Genomic DNA, 25,126 nt, shown 5'->3' with positions numbered 1-25,126 from the left:
AAACAGAGAATTACCCATGGTTCAAATAAAGAGGAATATAAGCTGAAAGGTATGCATTTGGTTAAGACTAAATGCAAAAAAAATCCCCAAAAACGTGACTTTAAATTCCAGCATAGAGGACTTCTCTGGTGGTCCAATGGTTAAGAATCCCGCCTGTCAATGCAGGAGACATGGGTTTGATTCCTGGTTCAGGAAGATCCTACATTCCATGGGGTAACTAAGCCCATGTGTCACAACTACTGAGCCTGTGATCTAGAGTCCATGCTCCACAAGATAAGCCACTGCAATGAGAAACCCGCGCACTGCAACTAGAGTAGCCCCTGTTTGCCACAACTAGAAAGCCCATGTGCAACAACAAAGACCCAGCACAACCAAAAATAAATAAGTAAAATTTAAAAAAAATTCCAGCATGGAGTAATTTAAATAGGTAATTCAGAGTATTCAGAAATGACCCAAGGTTCTATCTATAATAAACGAAACTTTAGTACTGATTATTTTTTACAAACATGACTAGAAGAGATAATCTTGGGAAAAGATGAAGGGAACAAACATTCAAAAAGAATGAATTAAAAAGTTTTATTTTCATTACAGGGAATACCCCACAATTTTATGTCTTTATTCACTGAGCCTCTCTTCATCTCACGGCCTCCTTAAGCATTCATACAATGAAATAAGACTTTATCAAAGCATTTGTTTTTTATGTGGCTTAATTTTACTGTAAAACTTGGACCATGTTGAGCACCTCACAATTTGAATTTACACATATGTTTTGGTAGCTAATATTTTCATGTGAATTTCACAGACAGTCACATATATAATATACGTGTGTGTGTGTGTGTTTTATTTAAGAGAAAGCATAGAGAACACAGTTTCTCACCACTGAAGATGGACAGGGAGTGCAAGAGAGAAAACCAACTTGAAGACTACAAGAAGTACTTTGTTTTTCACTTATTGTACACCACCTTCCCAGAGTCTTTAACTAAAAAGTTCTGAGAGTTAAATCAGAATTTCTTGATTGACTCATGAAGCTCATGGGGGGAAGAAAATAATACTCACGATTTTTTTCCATTTAGTTCTACAAATCACCTTCATTGTTTTTACCAAAGGTGATACATTTCCACATCCTGTTACTTGCATTATCTTCTATTACCTATTCTGTTATCTATATAAACCACACCTTTGTATCGTTGGTATCTCTGCTTCTGGTATAGTTTAGCATCTTGAGCAACTCAATATACCAACTCAGTATGGTATTTGGTAATATTTTGGCCTCTGAAGGCCAAAAGTTTATTTTGAGGGGCTTCATGGTTCACTTTGTATATGCTATAGGAAACTAAATCAAAGCCCATTTTATTCTTATTTCATTATCATTCATGGTATTCTTTAACTTCTCCAAAACATAAAATTCAATGAGTCTAAAAGCTCCTGCTAGGGAGACACTGAGAAGGAAGACAATCACGTAAAAGAATGTGGGGATGAATCTTTGGTCATATCACAGAGCTTCATTACCCCCAAAATCAATAGGATATTTTCAAAGAACCATAATAATACAAGTTTTTAACTAAAATTTTTATAAACATAAAATTTTAACTTAATTTTGTTTGCATATATATGGAAATTTTACATCTCAGCCATTCCTTCCTATGTTTCATTTCTGTTCTCCTTGCAAAGACATTGAAAATGTGTATTTTAAAATAAAGAGTCTTAGTCACCAAAGCTAAGGGATGAAACAAAACATTATCATCTAAAAATCTATACATCCTATTTGTAAGAATTCTGAGAAAGAATAAAGAAAACATCTATATTTATGAAAAATTCAACTTAAACTTAATTTATGAATCCAAACAAAAATGTAATTAAAGTAACCAAAGCCAAGTATTCATAAAGAAACATGTTTAAAAATCTACAACTTTTCTATGAATAATTTTATAATGTCATTTACTGTTAGACATTTAACAGATATGTGTATTTGAAAATACTAGCAAGTATTGCAATAGATGTCTGCATTTATCAAAACAAAACCAAAGAATGTGCATATATGCATTTATATAGCTAAATAAACAGTAGTCTACATCTTTATTAACAAGTTTTAGTTTAAGAACTTCCATAATGGCTGTAAATACTTTCACTATAGATGCTATCTTCAGAAGTCACTTTATCAGAAATGCAACAACTCAGACAAAAAAGGTAATTCCTTGTCAATTCTAAATGGGGCCCCATGAACTCTCTCTGCCATTTGTCTCAGTTTTAAAATACCCTTTATTGTCCATTATTACAGTAATAAGATGAGAGGAAATATGAAAGTGATGAGTAGTTACATGACCTAAAATCTCAGCCACAATGTAGCTGAGAATGTTAATTTAGTGGATGAAACCTATATTTGAATCCTAGGGCTAAATAACTTAAAAAGAACTTAACATTATTAAAATTATCTCTTGAATTTCCTATTTTATGATGCTCTAATGTATTTCCCTTTCATGCAATAATTTTTATCTTCATCAGGCAGCTGTCATCTACTAATTGCCCACCTCTATTATAGACATAAAGTAAATCAGGGAACTGTGACTGACTGACTTCTGCCTTTTTGACAGATGTAGGAAAAGGGATATAGCTATTGACACTGATTTGCAAATGAGCTACACACTTAAAAATCCAGAGTAGGAAAGAACATCAGCCAATAGATACACTTTAAACATACAAAATAATCACTTATATGGATACATTTTAAAATTCCATGTAAAACAATTAACCTATTAATTTTATGTCAACACTGAAAGATGTTTCTAATAATAAAAAAATTAGTGCTAACCATATTTAAAACCAATTAGTCTTTTCCTGGTGGAGCTAGGAAGAATTGTATAAATTAGAAAGAAAGAAGTCAGGATGCAGTGATTTGCAGAAAAAATAAATTGGTTCACAGGAAGTTACCAATATTAAGGTATCATACAACTTATCTTCTTTATATAAAGACTTAAGATAATTTTAGTTTGATAACAGAAAAATCATAAAATATTATATTAGATAATAAAGTAATGAATTGATTTCTCTAGGAATAATAAAACATAATTTATATAAATATGTGGCAGTTCAAAACCGGTTTCCACACATTCTCATCAAATCCACAATATTCAACATAAAATAAAAGAAACTATATCCTATACAAAGTAGAATCTGAAATAAAATTTTACTATGAGGAACTGAAATCTTTAATGCATCATTTCTTCTAATTTTTGCTAAGCGTCTTTTCATGGTATTTTCCCCTTCCAAAAGAGAACAATTCACTTGCTCTGTTTTAGAATACCAATTTCTTAGAATCCTAACAGAATTATTCTAGGATATTATCATAACCATTTATTAAGCAGTATGTTAAACACCACGCTAATATACTTAATCTCTGTACTCCAGTAACATCTTGTGTTTACAGGGATGAGAAAGGAGGTGCACTGCAAATACTACCATTTGAGTTTTAATATTTTTTGTTGTAAGAAATTATAAGATAAATATTTTCTCTTTTGAGAAAGGAGAACAGAAGAAAATAGGCAAGAATAAAAAAAATACTGAAAAACGTGAAGAATGTAGGAGAAATAGTCAAGTGAGAAGAGATGAGGATGGTATAGAAAAGAAAACTAAGTTAGAAGAAACACCTAAAAAATAAAGACAACAATTATACATATTTAAAAAAGAGAGAAAGCACACGGGTGTTAGCCAATAGTGGTACTGAATTCACTCAGTGAACTACTCCTTCCAGGGAACAGGATACCGGCGGCGGGGGGGTGGGGAGGGATTGTTGAGTTTTAATGGGCCACCATATCTCCATCCATTCTGATTATATTGGCTTCCCTTTCAAACAATACTCGCCTGTTGTTCTGAGGTTGAAAGAACAAGAGGGTGAAGAGTCACAAATGAGAGACTAGAGTGAGAATAAGAGAATAAAGGAGACACTGCTGAGAATTACATAAATGAAGTCAGAATGACCTTTCCAGATAACTCAATAGCTCTTTATCTCGATCCCTTTTCCCACCCACTATGACATCACCTGCATTCTTGTTCAGTAATGTTTACCATTTAGGGGGTAACAAAACCCACTAGGTTACAGTGTTCATCTTCCATCTCTTACTGATCACTGTCAAACACCCTGACTGTTTGTTGTAGGCTGTCTTCTTCGTGACTACCCCAACCTGGTTATTTTCCATTCCAGTAGGCTTTATAGCCCCATCTATTGAATCCTTTCTTGCCATAATGTAGTCACCAGGTTCCAGAAGACTTTCCAAAGTAATAGTGAATATGTTTTAGTATACACACAAAATAAAAGGAAAATTTTCCAACTGCTCGATTCAACATACCCCATCCAACCACATACCCCATTCTTTTCAACTGATATTCCTAAGAAGAAAGTATCTGTTTTTAGTATGGATAGACCTTTATAACACTTACACACCAAAAACAGCAAAGACATGAAATTTTAACAGATTCATTAGGAATATGCCCAAATAGATTTAATAACTATAAGTAGACTCATCAACTAAAAAAAAAAGTGTTAAAAGTGCATCATGAGGGCAGAGTTGTTGGTTCAAACTATGCCGAGGTATCTCCCAGTGAGGAATGTAGTGGCAGATGAAGTAGAAAAAATCTTGGGAGATTCCAGCAGCCTTTGAGGAGTTGGATCTTCACTGGCAGGGAAGACATGCAATAGGACTCAGTCTGCTTTGCTTGGATGTTCATGATTTTTTCTTCTTCCTACCTGGCAGCCAGTTTCTCAGCCACAGAAGTATGTTGATTAGAAAAGCTTAAAAGCCACTTATAATAAAGAATATAGCAACGTGAAAAAGGACATAAAACTTCCAGTTTCATTTTAAATAAGAAAAATATATATATATTTTAAAGAGCAAACTATAAATACACACACACATATCTAATTGAACATCTTGAAGATATACCATACTAGCAAGTTCAAAAATAGTATTTGAATTCATCTGTGATTATTTAACTTTCTCAGACTCTTAGGGGAAAATTTCACATTGCTTTTCTAGGTATTTTATAATAAGAAAAGTAGTCAAATTTTATATTGTACATTACTACCTATAGCAGTATGAAATTTTATAATTATAGAAAAATACTGAGCTAGTAACATTCAAAACATAAAATTGAACATTACTCTTTTCATTCTTGAACCTATATTGGTGTAGAATAATATTGGCAATATCTCACTATTCTGGTTAGTTAAATACTGGATTAAAATATGTATTTCAAAAGTATTAGGTAATACTTTAATGTAAATATATCATAACCAGCCCCTAATATCCCTGGTTATGAATGCAGGGACAGAAGGGGTAACTGTAGACTGCAAGTAACTTATACTTGTTTCAACTAATTTATTGATCTATCAAACTTTTCATAATAATGTCCATTCCCTCACCTTTGTATATTGTCTCGTAAGAAGTAAAAGCCACTGCACAGACCACAACAGGGGCAATAGCAAGAAAGAGAGGACACAGGAGGGTGCATTAATGATAGATACCATTCATGCACAAATATGCCTCAATTTCAACAAAAAGAAGGCAATCTGCTAATTGATCACATTATTAAGGAAGGTCACTTTGATGGAATTCAACATAATTTCCTGTCAGACAGTGTCTCTATTATCATCCAAAATCGATTTGTAGGTTGCAGTAGCAGTCTGCTAAGGACTTGGACTCCAATTGGCCCAACTGTTGTAGTAAAGGGGCGTTGGAAAGTTAATTTCTGTGGAACTTCTAACACATGCCTGGTGTTGTGTTTTATGTATCTTGTCTATCTGGAGGAAAGGAGTGAGTGAGGATGTAGCAGTAAAGTTAAATTTCAACCCCATTTCTAATTTCAATTCAGCTGAACCACTGCCCAAGTTATGTAAATTCTCACTGCCTCTCTTCTCTATCCTTGGCTCTGTGTAACCTCTCCCTGAATCTTAACATTTACTTATAGGATTGTGGGAATTCCTCCCCTTTTGTTTGATAAACTTACAATTTGAGTTTGGGGAGGGAGTATAATAAAACTTAAGTAAGAGCATGGACCTTGGAGTCAGTGAGCTTTGAGCTGTGGGTGGGTTAAATAATCATTCAGTTTCCACATACACCTTCTTCATAGGATTATTGTGAGGAGCAAATAACATAAAATATGTGAAGGACTTAACATGATGCTTGGCACACTATAAGAACTCAGTAAGTGTTGGCTCTGGTTATTATTATTGTTTTTTGGCTCTGGTTATTATTATTGAAAAGATAAACTCAAATAGCTATCATGACTCACTTAAAACTATAAGTCAATTTCAGAGTAAAAACTGAAACCAAGTTCCTCCAACCATCATTCTGTGTAGTTTCTAATATTTTAGAGTATTCCTGCAATAGAAAGATGTGTTGACACATTCTCACAGTATTTAAATATCACCAATCCTTATAGATTTTATTGGTTCATTTTAAGTCTTTTAAAGACTTTCATATTCAACAGACATGAGAATCTTTGCTCCACAAAGGGTATCCTTTTAACAACTTTATTTCTCATTAGAGACTAATTTCTATCCTCTTAGTATTGACCAACTGGAATTGGTCAAACTATCCAACAGATGTCATATTTGCTAAGGTCACATTGTAGAAGCAGAGGCAGCGTGAACATCAGAAGGAGGAGCTGCCAATCTACTGAAGCAGCTGTTTTATCCCAGACCCAAATCCTCATCCTAGAGGACAAGAAACTTTACTCAGGACAATCACTTTGTACTGTATAGTTTCTAGTTATGAGAACTTACTCATCATCAAAACTGTCACAGAGTGGAAAGGCTCCGTTGATTACCAATATTCTCCATTAATTAGCCTCAACTAGCTAACAGTAATTAGTATTAACTTTACACCCCACGCATATAATTTTTCATACTTTCATTAACTTTTATTCACTTAGAAAATGAACTTATTGAAGAAATATCATAAGTTTAATTATCAGTGTTCAGGAGCCTCTCCAAGATATTACAAACTTCTCATTCAAACCAAATTTAAAATAGCATCTGCCTTAATATAAGAATCACTGAGGAAGATTAGACTTTTCACATGAGTCTTTTAACCAAATATAGCCTTTCTTCTATGACTAGAACAGGTAAAACCAAATTTAGCTAAAAGGTACAGTAGGAAATAATTAATTACTTACTCTGAAGAGTCAGTGAGTACTAAATAGAACATTTACCAGGAAAAAAATGTTTTTCTTTTAAAATGTGGATTATAAATCAATAATCAGATTATTTTAATGTTAACTTCACTTTTTAAAAACCATATATTTTATTTTGTCAGAGATAGAGCAATTGAGATAGAAACTAGTCCAAAATGAAAATCATATGATGTTAATTTTTAAAATCTAAGATTAAGAAAAATTGCCCTTGAAAATCTACCATAGGCACAGAATGTCACTGTCCTTCTCAGCCTAGAAAGGGAATCATGAGGTTCAAAGAAAAAAAAATTATGAACTTATTTAGTTAACTGCAATAGTTTTAAAACTTAAACTGTAGTTCTCTTTTGGGAAATGAACAGCCAATTCAGCTACTAAAAAAAAAAAATGACATGAAAAGAAACCAATCTGCCAGAAACTTTAATGAACAAATAAATCAATGTTAAAGTAGATAAATAAAGTAGAATGCATGGTGTTATAAAACATATCTACTAGGTAACTTGATAATTTTTTAAAATGAAACTTAAAAGTTAAAAATTTGAATTTGTAGGCACTGTCCCTTTAATTTCTATTCCAAAATGGTCATCCCAGTTCATGGGGTAATATTATTCATATAGAATTGTACATCTAACATCAGTCACCACCAATAAATCCTCATGTTATTTTAAAACAATGCCTTATGAAATTTCTTAAGGTAATTAAGAAAAATAGTCATTCAGTTATTTTTCAAAAGGCTATTTAATTATTTTGTACACAAACAGGCATTTCATTTCATTGCATTCTTTTAAAGACTTAAGCAATCTTTGTATTAGTTCCTCCCACTGACTTGTAAGGTAATTATACATACCACAGTCTGATGATTAACTTGAATCACTTCATCGCCAGCATGGATCTTCTTGCACCGATCTGCAGGTGACTAAATTAAACATAAAGAAAATGATAAAGAACATAAGTTTTATCAATCATTTCCTCTCTATGGAAACACTACCATAAGTTCACCCCTGTAAATTAGATCAAGAGCTTAATTATATTCTTCAAAAAATTAAACTAAAAAAAAGGTTACTGATATTTGATATTTAATTCAGATGACCATTATATCTACTACTGTGGGCAAGAATCCCTTAGAAGAAATGGAGTAGCCCTCATAGTCAACAAAAGAGTCCGAAATGCAGTACTTGGATGCAATCTCAAAAACGACAGAATGATCTCTGTTTGTTTCCAAGGCAAACCATTCAGTATCACAGTAACCCAAGCCTAGGACCCAATCAGTAAGGCTGAAGAAGCTGAAGTTGAACGGTTCTATGAAACTCCAATACTTTGGCCACCTGATGAGAAGAACTGACTCATTGGAAAAGACCCTGATGCTGGGAAAGATTGAAGGCATGAGTAGGGGACGACAGAGGATGAGATGGTTGCATGGCATCACCAGCTCAATGGACCTGAGTTTGAGCAAGCTGCGGGAGTTGGTGATGGACACGGAAGCCTGACGTGCTACAGTCCATGGGGTAGCAGAGTCGGACACAACTGAGCGACTGACTGAATATTTGATATACTATTTGTATTCTATAACTAATGACAGAAAGCAGGAATGGAAGACAATATATAGATATTTATGTTGTAAAAGACCATTATGTTTCTGAGACCATTAGGGAAAAATGATAATAGCAAACTGTAAACAGGCAACCCTCTCAGTAGTTCTACTGGGCATCTGGTTCAAAAATATATATGTCAAAACATAATCTTTTAAAACCTTGGTCTTTTTCATTTAATACAAATAATTCACATTAACTTCAGCAAACAAATATTTTCAGGTCCATCTTTATGATCAGCACCAAAACTTTGTCAACTAATGATTATATCACTAATTTATTTCATTATTAATACCATCAATTCTGAATAAATGAGAAAAGCAAATTGAAAGGATAGCCATTAGCTCACAGTTACATTAAATAACATTCTTTTCAGCATCTAACTACAAGAGAATCCAATTTCTTATGTTTTACACAGCATAATACATTGGCAAAACCACATTAAATAAACTGAAATACCAACAATTCTACAGGATGTAACAATTTTATCATTTTTCCTCTTTATTCCCCAAAGAGATCAAAAACAAAAACAAACAAGAAAAAAACTAGTAAATTAATATTGCCAAGTTTTCTGAAGTTTTTAGGAAACTAAAATGAGATTTAGGATAGGAATTTCATAATATTGTAGTAAGGATAAAGAATTTAAAATACTGTACTGTTCTTTATTTTCCCTCTAATGACTATTGATTATGCATATTAGACATTTTAATGATAATATACATATGGGCTTTTGAATATGCAGAGAATGTATTTTATGAAAAACTGTATTTGTGAATTTATATGTGTGTTAATTTACCAAACATAACTATAAATATGGTAATACAATTCATTAATATCTATTGAAAGGAAAAGAAGGATGATATGGTGATAGAACTTGCAAAGTAAAATGCTACTTTTAAGACACTGGAATAGGATTTTCTTTAAAAATTATTTACAATAGGCTAGAATCCAAGGTTAGATGGTATCTCAGGAAATTCCACTTATTGAAGGAGTAACATAGCCACACAATTAAGAGGGTAGTTTACCTAGGATGTGAACCCAACTCTAAGAATAGTGTCACAACAAGAAAAAAGCAAGCATTTATTTTACAGCACCTACCAAATCAGACAAGACCATGTAACATTTCTGTAAAGTTTGTAAATAGAGCTGTAACTATAGAGTCTGTCCCTGTGCTATTTGGCTTACAACTGATCTTTTTAAACGAGTGTTGGGATGGGGAATACGTGTAACTCTATGGCTGATTCTATCAATGTATGACAAAACCCACTGAAATGTTGTGAAGTAATTAGCCTCCAACTAATAAAAAAAAAAAAAAGAAAAAAAAATCAAGTCAGTGGCTCTAAGTCATAATGTAAAAGAGCTTGATAGCTGCTACATAAAATTCAAAGAAACTGAAACAACTTTTTGCACAGGGAAGTGAAAAAGGAAACAAGTCATACAAGGTATAGACTTTCAGTGTTAAAAGTTATCCTAGAGAGAGTTTATCCAAATCCCTAATTTTACAAAGGAAAAACTAAGAAACTAGTATACAGCAAACAAAATAACTTACCCACTTAGTGAGCAGCTTTACTAAGACTCAACACAGATCTAATGATAAATGGTTTAGGGTACCAAAAATAGTGAAGTAATTTCAAGAAAAAAGAATTAAATGATGAACTGTAATGTATCGTTTATATCTGAACTACTCATAGAAGCAATCCTTCTTCAGTCACTCATCCATTTATAAAATATTACTAATTAATATAAACAATGCATAGTGCTCAACTTTTTTTTTTATAGACTCCATACAATGTAGAGAGATATGTTTTGATTAATTCTTCAGGATACAGTTAGTTCAAAATAACCACTTCTGTGATTCCTTCCTTGTTTTTATTTGGTAGCATTTACTATTTTTTACTTTGTCCATTTATGCAAATTTCAGTACCTGTTTACACAGATAAATCTGTACTTGTATGCCTTAGGGGCAGCAAGTTAGTTTAATTTAAATTTTTTTCAATACCTAGTTTCAAGTCTGGAACACAGCAGACAGACATGAAGCAGAGTTTTGCTAAATGAACAAATGATCAAACAAATGATCAGAGGAATGTACACATGAATGAGAACGATCAATCAGTGACAAGAGTATAGTTTATAAGTATCTCACTGCATTTAAAAATGTTCAACAGTTGATAATATGCAAATAACATATTTTTGATCTCAGTTAACTCTTACATTTAATAACAATGAGATGCCAGTACAAAACTGCAACTTCAATGTATTTCACCATTCACAAGAAACTAAGTGAATTAGATGAAGTAATATTGTCTTAAAAAAAAAAAAACGCTGGTAAAATGTTGAGAACAATAATAACTTGAGATTTAACTAACTTCACCTCAGTCTTCTTTGAAGGAACATGGTATAAATGTGATTTGTCAGAATTTCTAAAAGAAAAATATTCGAAGCTCAAAACCTGCTTAAGAGAGTGGGATGGAAATCTGGGACAACCAGATGCAGAAATAATGACTTATTATGCAACTCAAATCTATTATAGTGATCATGTTAATGTCCAACACAATCATTTTACATTTCTGTAGCTCTTTCTTTATAGTACAGTCTTTTATATTTACTGTCTTATTTAATTTTCACAACAACCTAGTGAGGTATGCAGTACAGATGATATACTATTCATGATTTATAGTTGAGGACGGAGAAGGAAATGGCAACCCACTCCAGTGTTCTTGCCTGGAGAATCCTGTGGACAGAGGAGCCTGGGGGGGCTGCTGTCCATAGGGTCGCACAGAGTCGGACACTACTGAAGTGACTTAGCATGCATGCATAGTTGAGGAAATTAAAGCAGTGAGAGTGTAAATGACTCGCCAGAAATTACACTGCCAACGAAATCAAAATTGGGTGTACAGCCTAGGCCTAGTGACTCTGACCTATTGTTTGCAGTAATTCTCAAACTGGAGCATGTCTCAGAACCACCTGTTAAAAGAGAATCTCTTATTAAAAAACAGACTGGTCTCCAGAGCTAATTCAGTAGGTCTGGGGTGGGGCATTCCCAAAGGGAGCTGATGCTGCTGGTCCAGGGATGGACTTCGCTGTGAAAACCAGCTGATCTATATACCATGCTGCCCCCTCACTGAATAAAGTTCAATTATACTTCAAGTATTCAGGAAACCTGACTTATCTGATGTTTCTTTCTTACATGATTTAAGTTTCCCATTAAAACTACACTATTTGTCAGATGGAGGTGGATTCTTTTACATGTCACAATAACTTGTCATGAGTCAGAAAATACTTAACAAATCTCTGGCTTTGAACACAAAACATCTGATTTACTTCAGGTAAATAGCTATTCTAAACTAACAAAAATGACTGAAATTCTCCCCAAATCAGTGCTTACTAACTCAATATGTCTTTTTAGTTGTATATTGTAATCTGTTTATTTCCTCAGAAGTCAACCGGATTTATGTAAGTGCCATAAGTTGGTTAACAATAAAAGAAAAAACATACTCCAAAATTTGAAACGTTAGAATACTCACATTTTCTGTAGTTCCAGTAATTACATGGAGGCCGTCATATGTTGATTTAATATACATACCCTAAAAAAAAGACAGCATAGGAAAACAAATGAAAACTCAAGTATTTTCAAGGATATCATAACCTCATTTACAAAAAGAATTGCCCTATCAAATTAAAATTGCCATTGCTCCAGGGATGAATCCATGATTCAATAAGGCTGTCTTCAAACTTTAAGAAATTCCTATCTGAATGTTCTGGCTTCTGAAGTTTGCCTGAAGAAGCCTGTACTCAGCTTAATCAAATGATTACTTGAAAAGTGAACTTACAAAATGGATCATGGTAATTCAATATCCTGAACACATAGTTCACTCTCCTCAAAATCCATACTACATGTGCTGTGGCAAAATAAAAGTTACAATGAGAGATTCAAATATTGGGATATTATTAGTTTATTATACTTGATACATATTATACAATAAAAAGTAGGTTTCTATAGAGCCACTATAGAACTACTGGAGACAGAAGAATGATAAAATATTGTTTATATAAAAATTTTTTTCTGTTCCTCTTTTGTGGTATCCTACACATTCTGTCTTAATCTTATTGCTGAAGTTTTAATAATTACATCCAATGACCTCTCTATCAATAATTAAGAGGTGGAATTCCCTGGCAGTTCAGTGGTTAGGGCTCCACACTCTCACTGATGAGGGCCCAGGTTCAATCCCTGGTTGGGGAATTAGATTCCACAAGCTGCACATTGTGACCAAAAATAAATAAATATTTAAAATTAAAATCATAATAATATTAATTTAGAGGTAATGTGTGGCACCCCCTCCCCCCAATAAAAAAGAAATTCCATTTCCATTTAAACAAAGTGATTTCAGAAAAAGCTTCATTAAAGATAAAATATTATCTAGAAATCTTCAAATTATTCAAGTTTTAAGAACAAACGAAACCTTTAAGTTATGCACAGTGACAGGACCCTAAAAGAAAAAATATCACAAGAAAGGATTCATATTTTAAATACCGAAATATTTTCATTTAAATAAATCAGAAAAAAACAGATGATTCTCCGAATGGCCTTTTTTCCTAAGGAACATTCTGTTAGATAAAAAATTTACTGAGTTTTACTTTGAAACTACTTTGCATCTCAACTATTGACTTCAAAAATTGAAAAATGCTAACTTTAAAATAAACCTGAAACCTGAAATATAAGGGACTTAATAACTGAGAACAATCATTTCAGAAAAAGCAGACATTTAAGTAATTATGTGTAGACATTTGCAGTGTTAATTTCCTATACCTGGATGTTAATATTTTGACATCTAAATTTACTTGTGTATTCACTAAAAATAACTAAGAAATAAAAACAAGAAGCAATAAGTTCATGGCATAGAATTATTAAGAAGTCATTGGGTAGGTTTTAATTCTGAAAAGTCATTTCAGTAATGTTGTATGTCTAAGATGTTGGTATCAGTTCAGAGAATGTTTAGCCTGGATCTCTTAATATGAAACAAAATAAATGTAATTTGACAAGATGTTCATTTATCTGTGAATTCTAATTTCTTATATGAAAGTTCATCATTTTATATGAAATACATAACTACCTCAACAAACATACAAATAGAAATTAATTAAGAAATTGGTTAGTTCTTGGCTATAACCATATGGTAATATTCAACCTTACACAGGTGACAAGTATATAACATACTTTATTTAATCCCATTATTTATTGGAAGGTAATACAACAGCACTACTTAGAATGGGACAAGATTCTTGCAATCATTTTTCCCATGGGAGTTAACCAAATGACATCAAATTAATAAAGGATTTTTTAAGTACATTTGTAAGAGCTAAACACTAAATTTTGTTTTAGTTTTTTTATACAGAAGGATTGTGAGACGATTAAGTGGGAAAAAAACAGTGAAATAAAACAATATATCAATATATAACTTGGACATACACAACAATCATCACTCATCATTATCTATCACTATCATCACTAACAGCTACTTGTTACAATCTGCTAAGGACTGTGTTAGTGTGTGACATTTATTTACAATAGTCTGTGTGGTACACACTATGATTATCTCTGTTTTAGAAATAAGGAAACTGAGTTACTGATAGACTGGGAAGGTCTGCCAAAGGAGGTGAAGCTGTGTTTCGAGCTCAGACGATATTCTCAACCATGAGGCTCCTAATTTACAGATTTATTAACAGAAGGCTTGTCCACCTTCACTTTCCTATTAGAACAGAATATTTGGAAATTGTAGATACTGAGTCAAACATTGACTGTTTAACATCCACTCTACAAAGATGAAGACCTCTCTAGCACACATATACTAAGCTCAATGTGGTTATAAAAGAATAACTGGGTTTGACCTTTTACAGATTTATTTTAATCACCCATCTCTTCTGACAACTTCAAGTAAAAGTTGATTATATTTCTCTCCACACTTCTTTTAACAGTGCATTACTGATTATGAATTAAGGTGTGTGACAAGAGCTCTATATAATTTCTTAAATGATTAAGTCATAGAGAAAGTCTAGTCTCCTAACATAAATATTTAGAAAAGTCATTATATTCATCAGGATAATAAGAACTCATGGAGATAATCTAGTTATGACTCAGGAAATGAATCTGTATGCAATTACTACACATACCAGGAACTTTTAAAATGGCAATTGTAAGCTAAAACAAGCTATCAATTAGTTATAGGAAGAGGATTTCATCATTATATATAATTAAATGTTGTGTAATTTATATTAAAGCTAATTTTTTTTAGATGGACAAAATGTATTTTTAAAATGCTTAAATAAATAAGGATCTAGCTATATATACAGAGTTCAGTTTTAGCAACTTCATAGTTATGAAAAATAAACCAGAAATAAAACATATTTTTTAAATGCTACATAGAAGGAAGATATTTTGTTTTATGCAACAAACCATTCATTGTAACTGCTTTTCATAATCAAGACTGACTTCTTCAGCTTTTTAAATTTTCTGGTGGTACTAACGAGGAAAATGGCCAAAAGTCAGGCACAAAAAGAAAGTAAGAGAAAAAACAAGTTACTTGGATGAGTTACAAACTAATCATCTTCTGAATAATGAAGAGTTCACAGAAATACATCTGATCACTTGGTCACCTCTCAGAAAGGGTCAAACAGCAGGAGGACATGTAATTCAAATGGCTCTTTTTCTGGGACTGAGACAAATCTGGTTTTCCATTTCATCAAAATCTTCATTCTTCCTTTCTTTTTTTTTTTTTAAGCAATTAATTAATTCTGGAGCTGACCCCAACAGCTCCCTGTCTTCTGTTCAGCTTGCCAAAATGACATTTGCTTCACTGTCTCCAAATGGCAGTTAACCAATGAGCCAAAGCAACCTCACAGTCAAGTCAATGGAATAAAGCACTTTAGGAGCGAGTCCAAGAGCCTAAACGGCAAAAGAACTCTCTAAAGCAGAGGCTTCCTCAAGGTTGCTCCCTAAGCCCTTTCCTCTCTATTCTTTCCATCTCTTGGCTCTGATCTAGTTTTGATATGTTCCAACAGTTCTCATTTTCCTTCCTTTAATTTTCTGCTAATTATTGTTATTTAAAAGAGTTTTAGAAGCTAGCTTGATATATTTTAACCATTACTAAGCACAATGCCCACTATTCCTTATAATGCTCAGGACTCTCAAAAGTAAGAAATCGTAGGAAATTTGACTGCTTAGGTAGAAAGCTGATGAACAATCTATCTAGTTTAGCCATGCAAGAATAAAGCCCATTACCTTTTACCTATGAGAGATGTTCCGCTTTGAAAGAGGAACATCTGAAAGAGGAAAGACCATCTGCAGATGTTTTAAATTGATTAAACTTCATTAAAGCTTGGTATTCTCCCATGTCTTTCTGTTTCTTTCCTTCACTTAAACACTTCTATGGCTAAGCTCATGCTGAATGTCACCCAAATTCTCAAATCTATTTAACGTGACTGACTAAACTTAAATCAGGTGATTGATTTTTAAAATGATACCTTGAGTAAAGTTATATAAGATTTATATTTTGTCATCTCCCCTTTAACATGAATCACATGAAATGGTTTTACACATAACTCCTTTTATGAATATTCAACATATTAGCTTTTTCTTTTTGTCCCTTGGAAATATTTTCCCAATGAAATGCTGATTACCCTTTTAAATGGATTCCTCTAAGTAGTTCTAATTTTATTTCATTTTATTTTATTTTTTTTCCAGGAGATGGTGAGTTTTATTTTGTCTTGTCTGGATAGAGGTTTGATTTGCTCTCGAATGTTCCAGGGTGGAGAGAGACTAGGAGAAAGCACAGAATGCAGAGGTCTATTCGGTGTAATCTCCCTCATTTTCATCTTCACCATCAATGGCGAGAGCAGCACATTTGCTTGCAGAACTGAACTTCGAGGCTGGATTTTCTTCAGCTTTCTTTGGCTCAGGTGCAGATCTGGAGTCGTGATCCTTTTTGCCATCTTTCCTGTCTGACTCCTTCCAGTGGTCTTTGTTCCCTCCATCTCCCAGACCACGGCTGGAGTTCCCACTTTGGCCTTTTGGGGCACTTACCCCATCTATTTTATTTTCATCTTTCCTTGCTGATCCCTCCTCAGATGGTTGAGCTGGAACTTAAGTAGTTCTAATTTTAAAGTCACCCTCCTAAACTTCTCTCACCTCCTTTTAGCCACCCCAAGTTTAACTGTGGGATAATAGAACAAACTTTGGTAAATTGCACCTCATTTAGATTTACCTGGATTTTATCTCTGCCTCTGTTGTACGTTACCTTAATGTCATACACGGCAAACTGGTGAGGATCTGTGATATGATTACCCAAAAGTAATTTGTTAAGTATCCAGATTTTCTCTGGATCTATAGATCTATCTATAGATCTCTCGCTCTATAGAAAACAGGACTTCAAGCCAAAAAGCTCACTGGTGACCAATGAAGGCATTGCCCCCACAAACAGTTATATATGTATATATATACATACACACACTTACACAGGCACCACTGAAGAAGGAAGGTCACATAAAAAGTTAAACCAGCACAGGGATCTATAAGAATATATTATCTGAATTACACTGTTAACAGTAGTTTAAGATTTCAACTTTCTAAAATATCCTTAGTAGTACTCTTAGAAAATTCACCTAAAGGGAGAGTAGAAACACTGTAGCACCAAACTATCAGGAAACAGCTGTGTAGTAGGTAAGATTTCTCCAGTCAGTTTCTTGTTGTTGTTTTTTTTTATCTCTCACTTATTAATAGTAATATTATATGTTTTCTTTCTAGAGGCTCATTAAAATAAAAGGTATCCCTTGGGTTAAATTTAGAGTCAATACAATTTTTCATCAGGTGAACAAAATATAGATTATCTTTATTATGACATAATAAAAATATATCTCATAGATGTTAGCCTAGTTTTAGCAATATCTACCTGCTTACTCACCCTTAAAAGAAAGAAAAGATGTGAATTACAAAGAATATCGGGTTTATTTAGCTTATACAACCTAAGGGAAGAGACCTATTAAAACGAGCAAACAAAAGCAAAATAAACAAAACACTTATTTGCATCAGCAGGTAACACTGCGGTTTTTATTACAAAATTCTTAAATTTCCTGTAAATCTAAGGAACTTTGATAAGAGTTAAAAATGTAGCTAAAGCTAATTTATTTACCAAAGTAAACAGGCTAATTCAGAAATCACTATTTTAAATTTTCTTTCATTTTTTTTCATCTTCATAAAACTTTTTATCATGACTAACTCCCACCACTTCAATTCCTCTAGGGAAAAAAAAACTATTCACTCTGTTAAAATTAATGGATTCTCATATTTGGGGGCTGCCCACCCATACTATTAGCTGTCTGTTGATGGATGGTAGTTTTGATAAACATGGTTTCTCTTACCAGCCCTTCACTTGGTTTGATGTTTGCCAGCTGAATCACTTCAAGGTGGGCAGACTGTGAAACTAGAGGATCTGATGACAGGGATATGATGTGGTCACAGACTCCAGAAAGAGTTTTACACTGAAAACAAACAAACAAAAAATTATGGTCAACACATGTTGTAAATAACATAAATCACTTTTTATTGTAATATCTTTTACAAGTAAAAAGAAAAAATAGAAGAAGGTACTTGGCATTTTATTTTATAAAATCTGTATTAAAAAGATATTCAGGTTAAGAAATACACACACACAAAACACATCTATATCTAAATTATAAATATAAGAACTATATATCAAAATTGGAAGATCTCCTGGAGAAGGAAATGGCAACCCACTCCAGTATTCTTGCTTGGAGAATCCCATGGACAGGGGAGCCAGGTGGGCTACAGTCCACGGGATTGCAAAGAGTTGGACTCGACGGAAGCGACTTAGCATGAATGCATACATCAAAATATTCAGGAAAGTTACGGTTGTGTTTTGTTTCTATTATTTGATTCATCTGATCTAAAATGAAATGATTATTTCGAAACAATCTTAATAACCTGAACACTTCTTGATACCAGCCATTGGATGGAAGAGAATTCAACAACTTCAAAAACCCTGAAGGTTTTTTACTTCATGATCAGAAAAGTTAAAAAAAAAATCCAACCAAAATCCATGGAAAATGAATCTCCCAAATCCTCCCTCTCATTTGTCTAGACTCTCCTGCTCAAGGTTACCTTTCTGTAAACTCCCCACTTCCTCCAGGCAAAGTTTGGCACTCCCTCAAACCCGCTTTCTCAACGTTCTATGAACTGTCTGAAACTGTATAACTTCATTCAGAAGCCCTCTAAGGCTAGGAACATGTCCTACTCATCTCTGACTTCTCTTCCTCCCCTACCCCTGGGAGACAGATCCTAGAACATTTGTTGCTGTTGACTGAGGACACAAAATTAGTGCTTAAATTAGGATAAATCTATTCATACCTTCTATCCATTTCTAACACGTTACATTTGCTCTGTGACCACTGCATTACTCTACTTAGGGGCGTCAGTTCCCGCAGGGCTCTTTACTTGCTGCATTCTATACATGCTCCATGCCCTCAGCCTCTGCTAGGTTCAGCGTTCTCACCCCACAGAAACTGCCTGACTAAATTTCTCCCCCTTATTGCAGCCCTGCCCTTTGCATCTGCTTCTCATGGCTGCACGTTTACTGTGGCTATCAACCCCTAAGGACAGGCCATGGACAGCATGGGAAGCATCGGCTTGGTATGAAGAGATGTAGGCAATCACCACACTGCCAGTTACTTGCTGTGTGTCTGTGAGCAAGTTATCCCATATCCTTGGAGTTCAGTTTACACATGTAGAAAATGAGGTAATAAAAGTTACTTTATGTGCTTTACATGACAAATCAGGATAATGAATATATATTTTAAAAGTCTAATATGGTTTCTATCCAAAGAAGACATCAAATAAATGTTTATCCTCCCCTTGTTGCTTTCTGTAAGCTCAAAGGGCTCGGTTCTCACTCATGGGATGAATTATCTTATTATTCTTAACTCCATGGCCTTGCTAATGATGTTACAATGACCAGTAATCACACTGCATGGTCATAATGGGAAGTTCAAATCTCTTTACTCTCTCTGATATTCAAGTTTCAGCGCTTTCAAGAGATACAGTGAAGGTATTTACCCTGAAGGGCTGCTAAGCAAAGTGCCAACAGGAAGACTACCTCTCAGAACTATAGGGCACTGCACAGGGTGAGCGTCATGGGCATGTGACTTGGGCACAAGGGCCTGCATTTAGTATTACACTCTGCTGGGGCCATTTTGGCATTCTTAATTATTTTTGAACAAGGAGCTGCATATTTTCACTTTGCACTGGGTCTCACATATTATGCAGCCCATCCTGGGACTGTAGTTTCTGTGTTTTTTGTTTTTTAAATTTCTTTTGAAAATATTCATCAGCCGCCACGAGGAAAAAGACAGAATGGCAGCCCTTTACAAAAATGTCTACGGTTCAAATTGCTACTGTTTGATGGGAAGAAAAGCAACTGGGGCAGATTTAAATCTTTTAACTATTCCTTTCCTTCCTTAAGTGGTTTCATTTTCATTCTTATTTTCTCTCTATCTCAAGTGGCGGGGGACAGGATGGATAACAATGTTAATATGAAGGGTTTCTATATAGAATACTTGAATTGCATGATAATCTGAAAATAAATAGGAAGGTAAAGAATATATAAAAATGGCTCAACATATGTGTACTGCAACACTCAAGGCCTCATATAACACACTAGTAATGAGCAACAGTAGCTCTCCTATTCAAGCAATGGAAGCACTCAGAAGTGGAGTAGGAGGAAAAGCAGAAAAACTACATTGTAGGTGTTTTTACAAGAAAAATACCAATTAAATCTACCATATTAAGTTGCAAATCATTTTTTCAGATTTATCTACTGAGTAATTTTATTTGTCAAATGCCTGCTATGTTCTACGTCTGCTGGAAATATGAAAAATGAGTAAAACATTGACTTTACTAGCAAAGCTATCAGGGTTTAACAGATTAAAAACTTTGGAAAAAATAATAGAAAGATTTAGAAAAGAAACTTTGCTAGAACCCTGCTCCCTGTTTGAGAGATAATATACTAGAATCTTTATATTGTAGCATTTGGCACTTGGTTCGATAAGCCAATTAGAAGGGATACAAAATGGCTTGGTTTCATATGCTAATTCTATACTCATTACTGTATCATACATCAAGCCACTGCAGGAAACCACATTAAGGGTACTACAGTAAAGTTCCAAGGAAGTTATTGTTTTTATTTATTTGTTTACTTATTTACTGAATTTGAAGTAGGGTTTAGAACTTTTTCTTTTTTTAAAATAATTTTTAAGGGTCATTTTCCACTTACAGTTATTATAGAATATTGGCTAGATTCCCCATGTTGTACCACACATCCTTGAGCCTATTTTACACCTAACAGTTTGTACCTCCCACTCTCCACCCCTAGATTTCTCTTCCCTCCCCCAGTGGTAACCACTACTTTGTTCTCTATATATCTGTGACTTGGTTTCTTTTTTGTTATATTCAGTAATGTGAATGAAAAATACTGTCTGCCATATCCACAAACAAAGGATGCGGAGGCCACCAAGCCCTTAGCCACTGCAGCCACCCTCAAAGGTGCACCCGAGGAGACTGAGGATGGAAAAGAACAGGGTGCTGGCTAAGGTGTGTATCAAAAGAATCAATTTCAGTGAGCCGAGACCCCTGCATCTTCCCATACAGGGCAAGTACTAATTTCGTTAACTTGAGATGTTTGGTTTTCTTTAATTAACGGTGATCTTTTGGTGTTCCCTAGTCTTTGTTGCAAAAACCCATATATACCCTGGTTACTCCCTAACCTCTTGGGAGCTGTCCCTCAGAACTATTTGAGAGGCTGCCTATAGGACTTGAGTTCTCAGACAGTCCACCGAATAAAACATAATTCTTAACTTTTAGGTTTTGTATTTTATTCAGTTGACACTAGTCTGTTGTAGATTTTAGATTCCACATGTAAGTGGCATCTAAAGTATTTGTCTTTCTCGGTCTGACTTAGGTCACTTAGCATGATGCCCTACATGTTCTTGTAAAAAGTTAATTTTTCCCTTCAGTGAAATTGTAATATTATGCCATCATATTAACACAAAGTATTATCTATTGCTACCTAATAGTATATCCCACAAAAAGAAAATTAGCTATAATATACTAAGAAAATACATTCTTTATTATTAAAAGTTAACATCAACACTACAGAGCACCTACCATGTATCCTGTACAACGCTAAATACTTCACTATTTCATGCATCTTTTTAACAACTTTCTGAAGTAGTTATAGTCAGTTTAGCAGATGAGAAAGCAAGGCTAATAAGTCACTGTCTTGGCAACAAAACAGTCTGACTTCTTAATCATTACCCTTACCATCTCTTCAATCCTTAAATCTCCATTTGTTGCTGATTAGTTTCATTTTTTTATTATTCAAAATCTATGTTAGTATTAAAGGGACCTTATATAGCATGTTTAAACTACACAGTATAATGAAATATAAGGTGTGCCTACAAATGTTCTTGCAATTTATAATACAGTTTAGATAAGAACTAGTAGACTTGAGAGTATGTAAGAAGCAGCTCTCTGGGAAAACCTGCAATTTTAGCAACAAAAAAGACAACTCTATTCTAGCTAGAAGATAACTGGTAGCCACTTGCATAAAGGAGATTCACTATTTTTGCAATATTTATATCAAAGGACTTTAAATTCTACTTATCTTTAGTTCTAAAAATAGAAACAACTTTTACAATTTTAAATTAAAGCCTAGTAAAATAATATGTCTTTAGTATAAAGGAAACATAAAATGGCAATGAGTATTATAACAGACCCTCTGGATTCTGTTTATACTGCCCAAAACGGTGAGAAAAGATCAGTGACTGAATAACAGCAGACATGGCTAGCTAGGATTTAAGAAACTTTTAAAACAGAAGAGTGTCATGGGCTGGATTTAATGGTATTGTCATTTTTTTTCTCTCCAGTTATTTATATAAATTTCAAATTTGAATTAATATAATCATATACTATATTATCAGGAAGAAATAGGACCTTTTCATCCTCTATCCTATACACATAGTATATTTTATATAGGTTTGCATACAGTGTATGGCTGGTTCACCTAAATCTAAAAGTTCTTAGGGGAAAAAATATCTGAACATAGCACGTTTAGTATAAAACAGTGGTTTTTAAAAAGTCATAAAAGCAAAAAAAAAAAAAAGTCATAAAAGCAACATTTCAGTCACTGTGAAAATTCGAAAAACAGCAATCTTACAATAATACACTAACCAATAACAGAGCATTACTTCAGTATCTCTGATGAGCATTCTTTCATTATCACTGAACCTGTCAGACACTTTTTAGATTAATACGTGAAATAAACTATAGTATTTTCAAAAGGAAATGGAGAAAGCATTCTAAGTGCAAACAACAGTGAATAAGGAAGGAGTAGGTAAGAAGTTTTAAGTCAGCCTCTTAGCCTGGGAGCACATTCAGCCAGACATGAATAAGCTACTTAGTAATTTTATGCTTTTCTAAATAAGTAGAATACTGGATAGTTATTCTTCTGAGTATATTGGAGGAAATGAATGGAAATTATCTTTAGATTTAAAAATAAGAAACTCATTTGACATAGAAAAGAACCTCAGGTTCAGAAGTTTAACAAAAGGATTTATACAAGGAAATTTCTACTTTCAGGTATACACATATATAAAAGGGACAACAGTGTGAAACTAAGATAAAATGAGGAAACAATAAACAGATGAATATGCATTTTAAGATGGGAAAAATGTGAAAGCTACAATTTAAGAACAGCAAAAATAATCCAGGTTTCTTATCAATAATATGGAAAACATTAACAAAAGTTTAGTTTTGATAAATAATGTATACATATTAAAATAGTTATTGATATATAAATAATATTTCAACTAAAATATCTAGAGGACAGAGCACATTTTTATTTTATTTGGTTTATATACAAAATTATACCTCAGTATTATAAATCATGTAACTGCCAATTTAGGATATTTCCAATATAATTGGTAAACAAAAGGCTTTGTTTTTATAAAATAGTACAGATTTAGTCCAATATTAAATAGTGAAAACTCTAAATTATATAAACTTCATTCAGAAATACAGTGTTTATAGTACTTGCCAGATCTATGCTGAGTTAGCAATTTTGCACTTATAATGGTTCCCTAAACCTACTTTGGGCTTCCTAGGTAGCACTAGTGATAAAGAACCTGCCTGTCAATGCAGGAGACTTAAGAGATGGAGCTTCGATCCCTGGGTCGGGAAGATCCCTTGGAGGAGGGAATGGCAAATCACTCCAGTACTCTTGCTTGGAGGATGCCATGGACAGAGGAGCCTGGTGGTCACAAAGTCCATAGGGTTGCAAAGAGCCGGATACGACTGAAGCGACTGAGCACACACAAACCCACTCTACAGCACAGGGAACTCTACTCAGTATTTTATAATAACCCAAATGGGAAAAGAATCTGAAAAAGAATAGATATATGTATAATCAAATCACTTTGCTATATACCTGAAATTAATACATTGTAAATCAACTATGAAGTGAAGAGAAAGTCGCTCAGTCATGTCCAATTCTTTGTGACCCCATGGACTATATTGTTGATGGAATTCTCTAGATCAGAATATGGAGTGGGTAGCCTTTCCCTTCTCCAGGGGATCTTCCCAACCCAGGAATTGAATTCAGGTCTCCTGAACTGCAGGAGGATTCTTCACCAGCTGAGCCATAAGGGAAGCCTATAAATCAACTATACTCGAATATAGAATAAAAATTAAAAGAGGAGTGAACAATCAATTTAAATTGATGTTAAAAAGCATTAATTACATACACATTCCCCAACATAGGAAGAATTTCTTACTCATATGAGTAAAAAGAACTGTATGAGAAATCTTTTTTAAACTTTAAAAACTAATACAATAGAATAAAATTTCAATTTTAAACCAATATAAAAATTATATTTGTATATAACAAAGATTAAGAGTCTCAAAGAGCTTCAGAAAGCAACTGTATTTGCAAATAAGTAATAAAGGTCATATGAACTTTGTTCCAAAAAGACCTAGAAAACTCTGCAATCCCTTTAGTTTCAGACTCTGATGGTGGGGAAAAAGCACAACAAAACTATTGGCAAAATGTAAAGAAATCACCACTACCACTGCTTTATTAAGCCATCCATTCATTCAAAAAGCACTGAGTATCTGTTACATGATTTAAATGCCACTGCTATGCTTAAGGATTTCTCAAATTGAGACAGTTGTTTCTGGTGATGTATTTGGCTTGTTCTTAATATCACTGACATTAACCATGCTGTCCTTGTGT

General features: G+C 33.6%; 1 protein-coding gene across 8 annotated transcripts in view; it reads right to left on the bottom strand.

Annotated features, from left to right (window-relative positions):
• The window catches only part of CNKSR2 (connector enhancer of kinase suppressor of Ras 2), a 269,368-nt gene that overhangs the window by 133,493 nt on the left and 110,749 nt on the right, over positions 1-25,126 (bottom strand). For all 8 annotated transcript variants that reach the window (XM_043458302.1, XM_043458304.1, XM_043458307.1 and 5 more), the window contains exons 6-8: positions 18,186-18,305; positions 12,299-12,358; positions 8,033-8,101 (exon numbers count right to left, since the gene is read on the bottom strand). In XM_043458302.1, the coding sequence (XP_043314237.1) occupies positions 8,033-8,101; positions 12,299-12,358; positions 18,186-18,305 (249 nt within the window). The remainder of the gene's footprint in view (positions 1-8,032; positions 8,102-12,298; positions 12,359-18,185; positions 18,306-25,126) is intronic.

The sequence above is a fragment of the Cervus canadensis genome, chromosome X (genome assembly GCF_019320065.1).
Source record: "Cervus canadensis isolate Bull #8, Minnesota chromosome X, ASM1932006v1, whole genome shotgun sequence".
NCBI lineage: Eukaryota > Metazoa > Chordata > Mammalia > Artiodactyla > Cervidae > Cervus > Cervus canadensis.
Note: the sequence above shows the minus strand (reverse complement) of the source record. Positions and strands in the feature narration are given on the sequence as shown.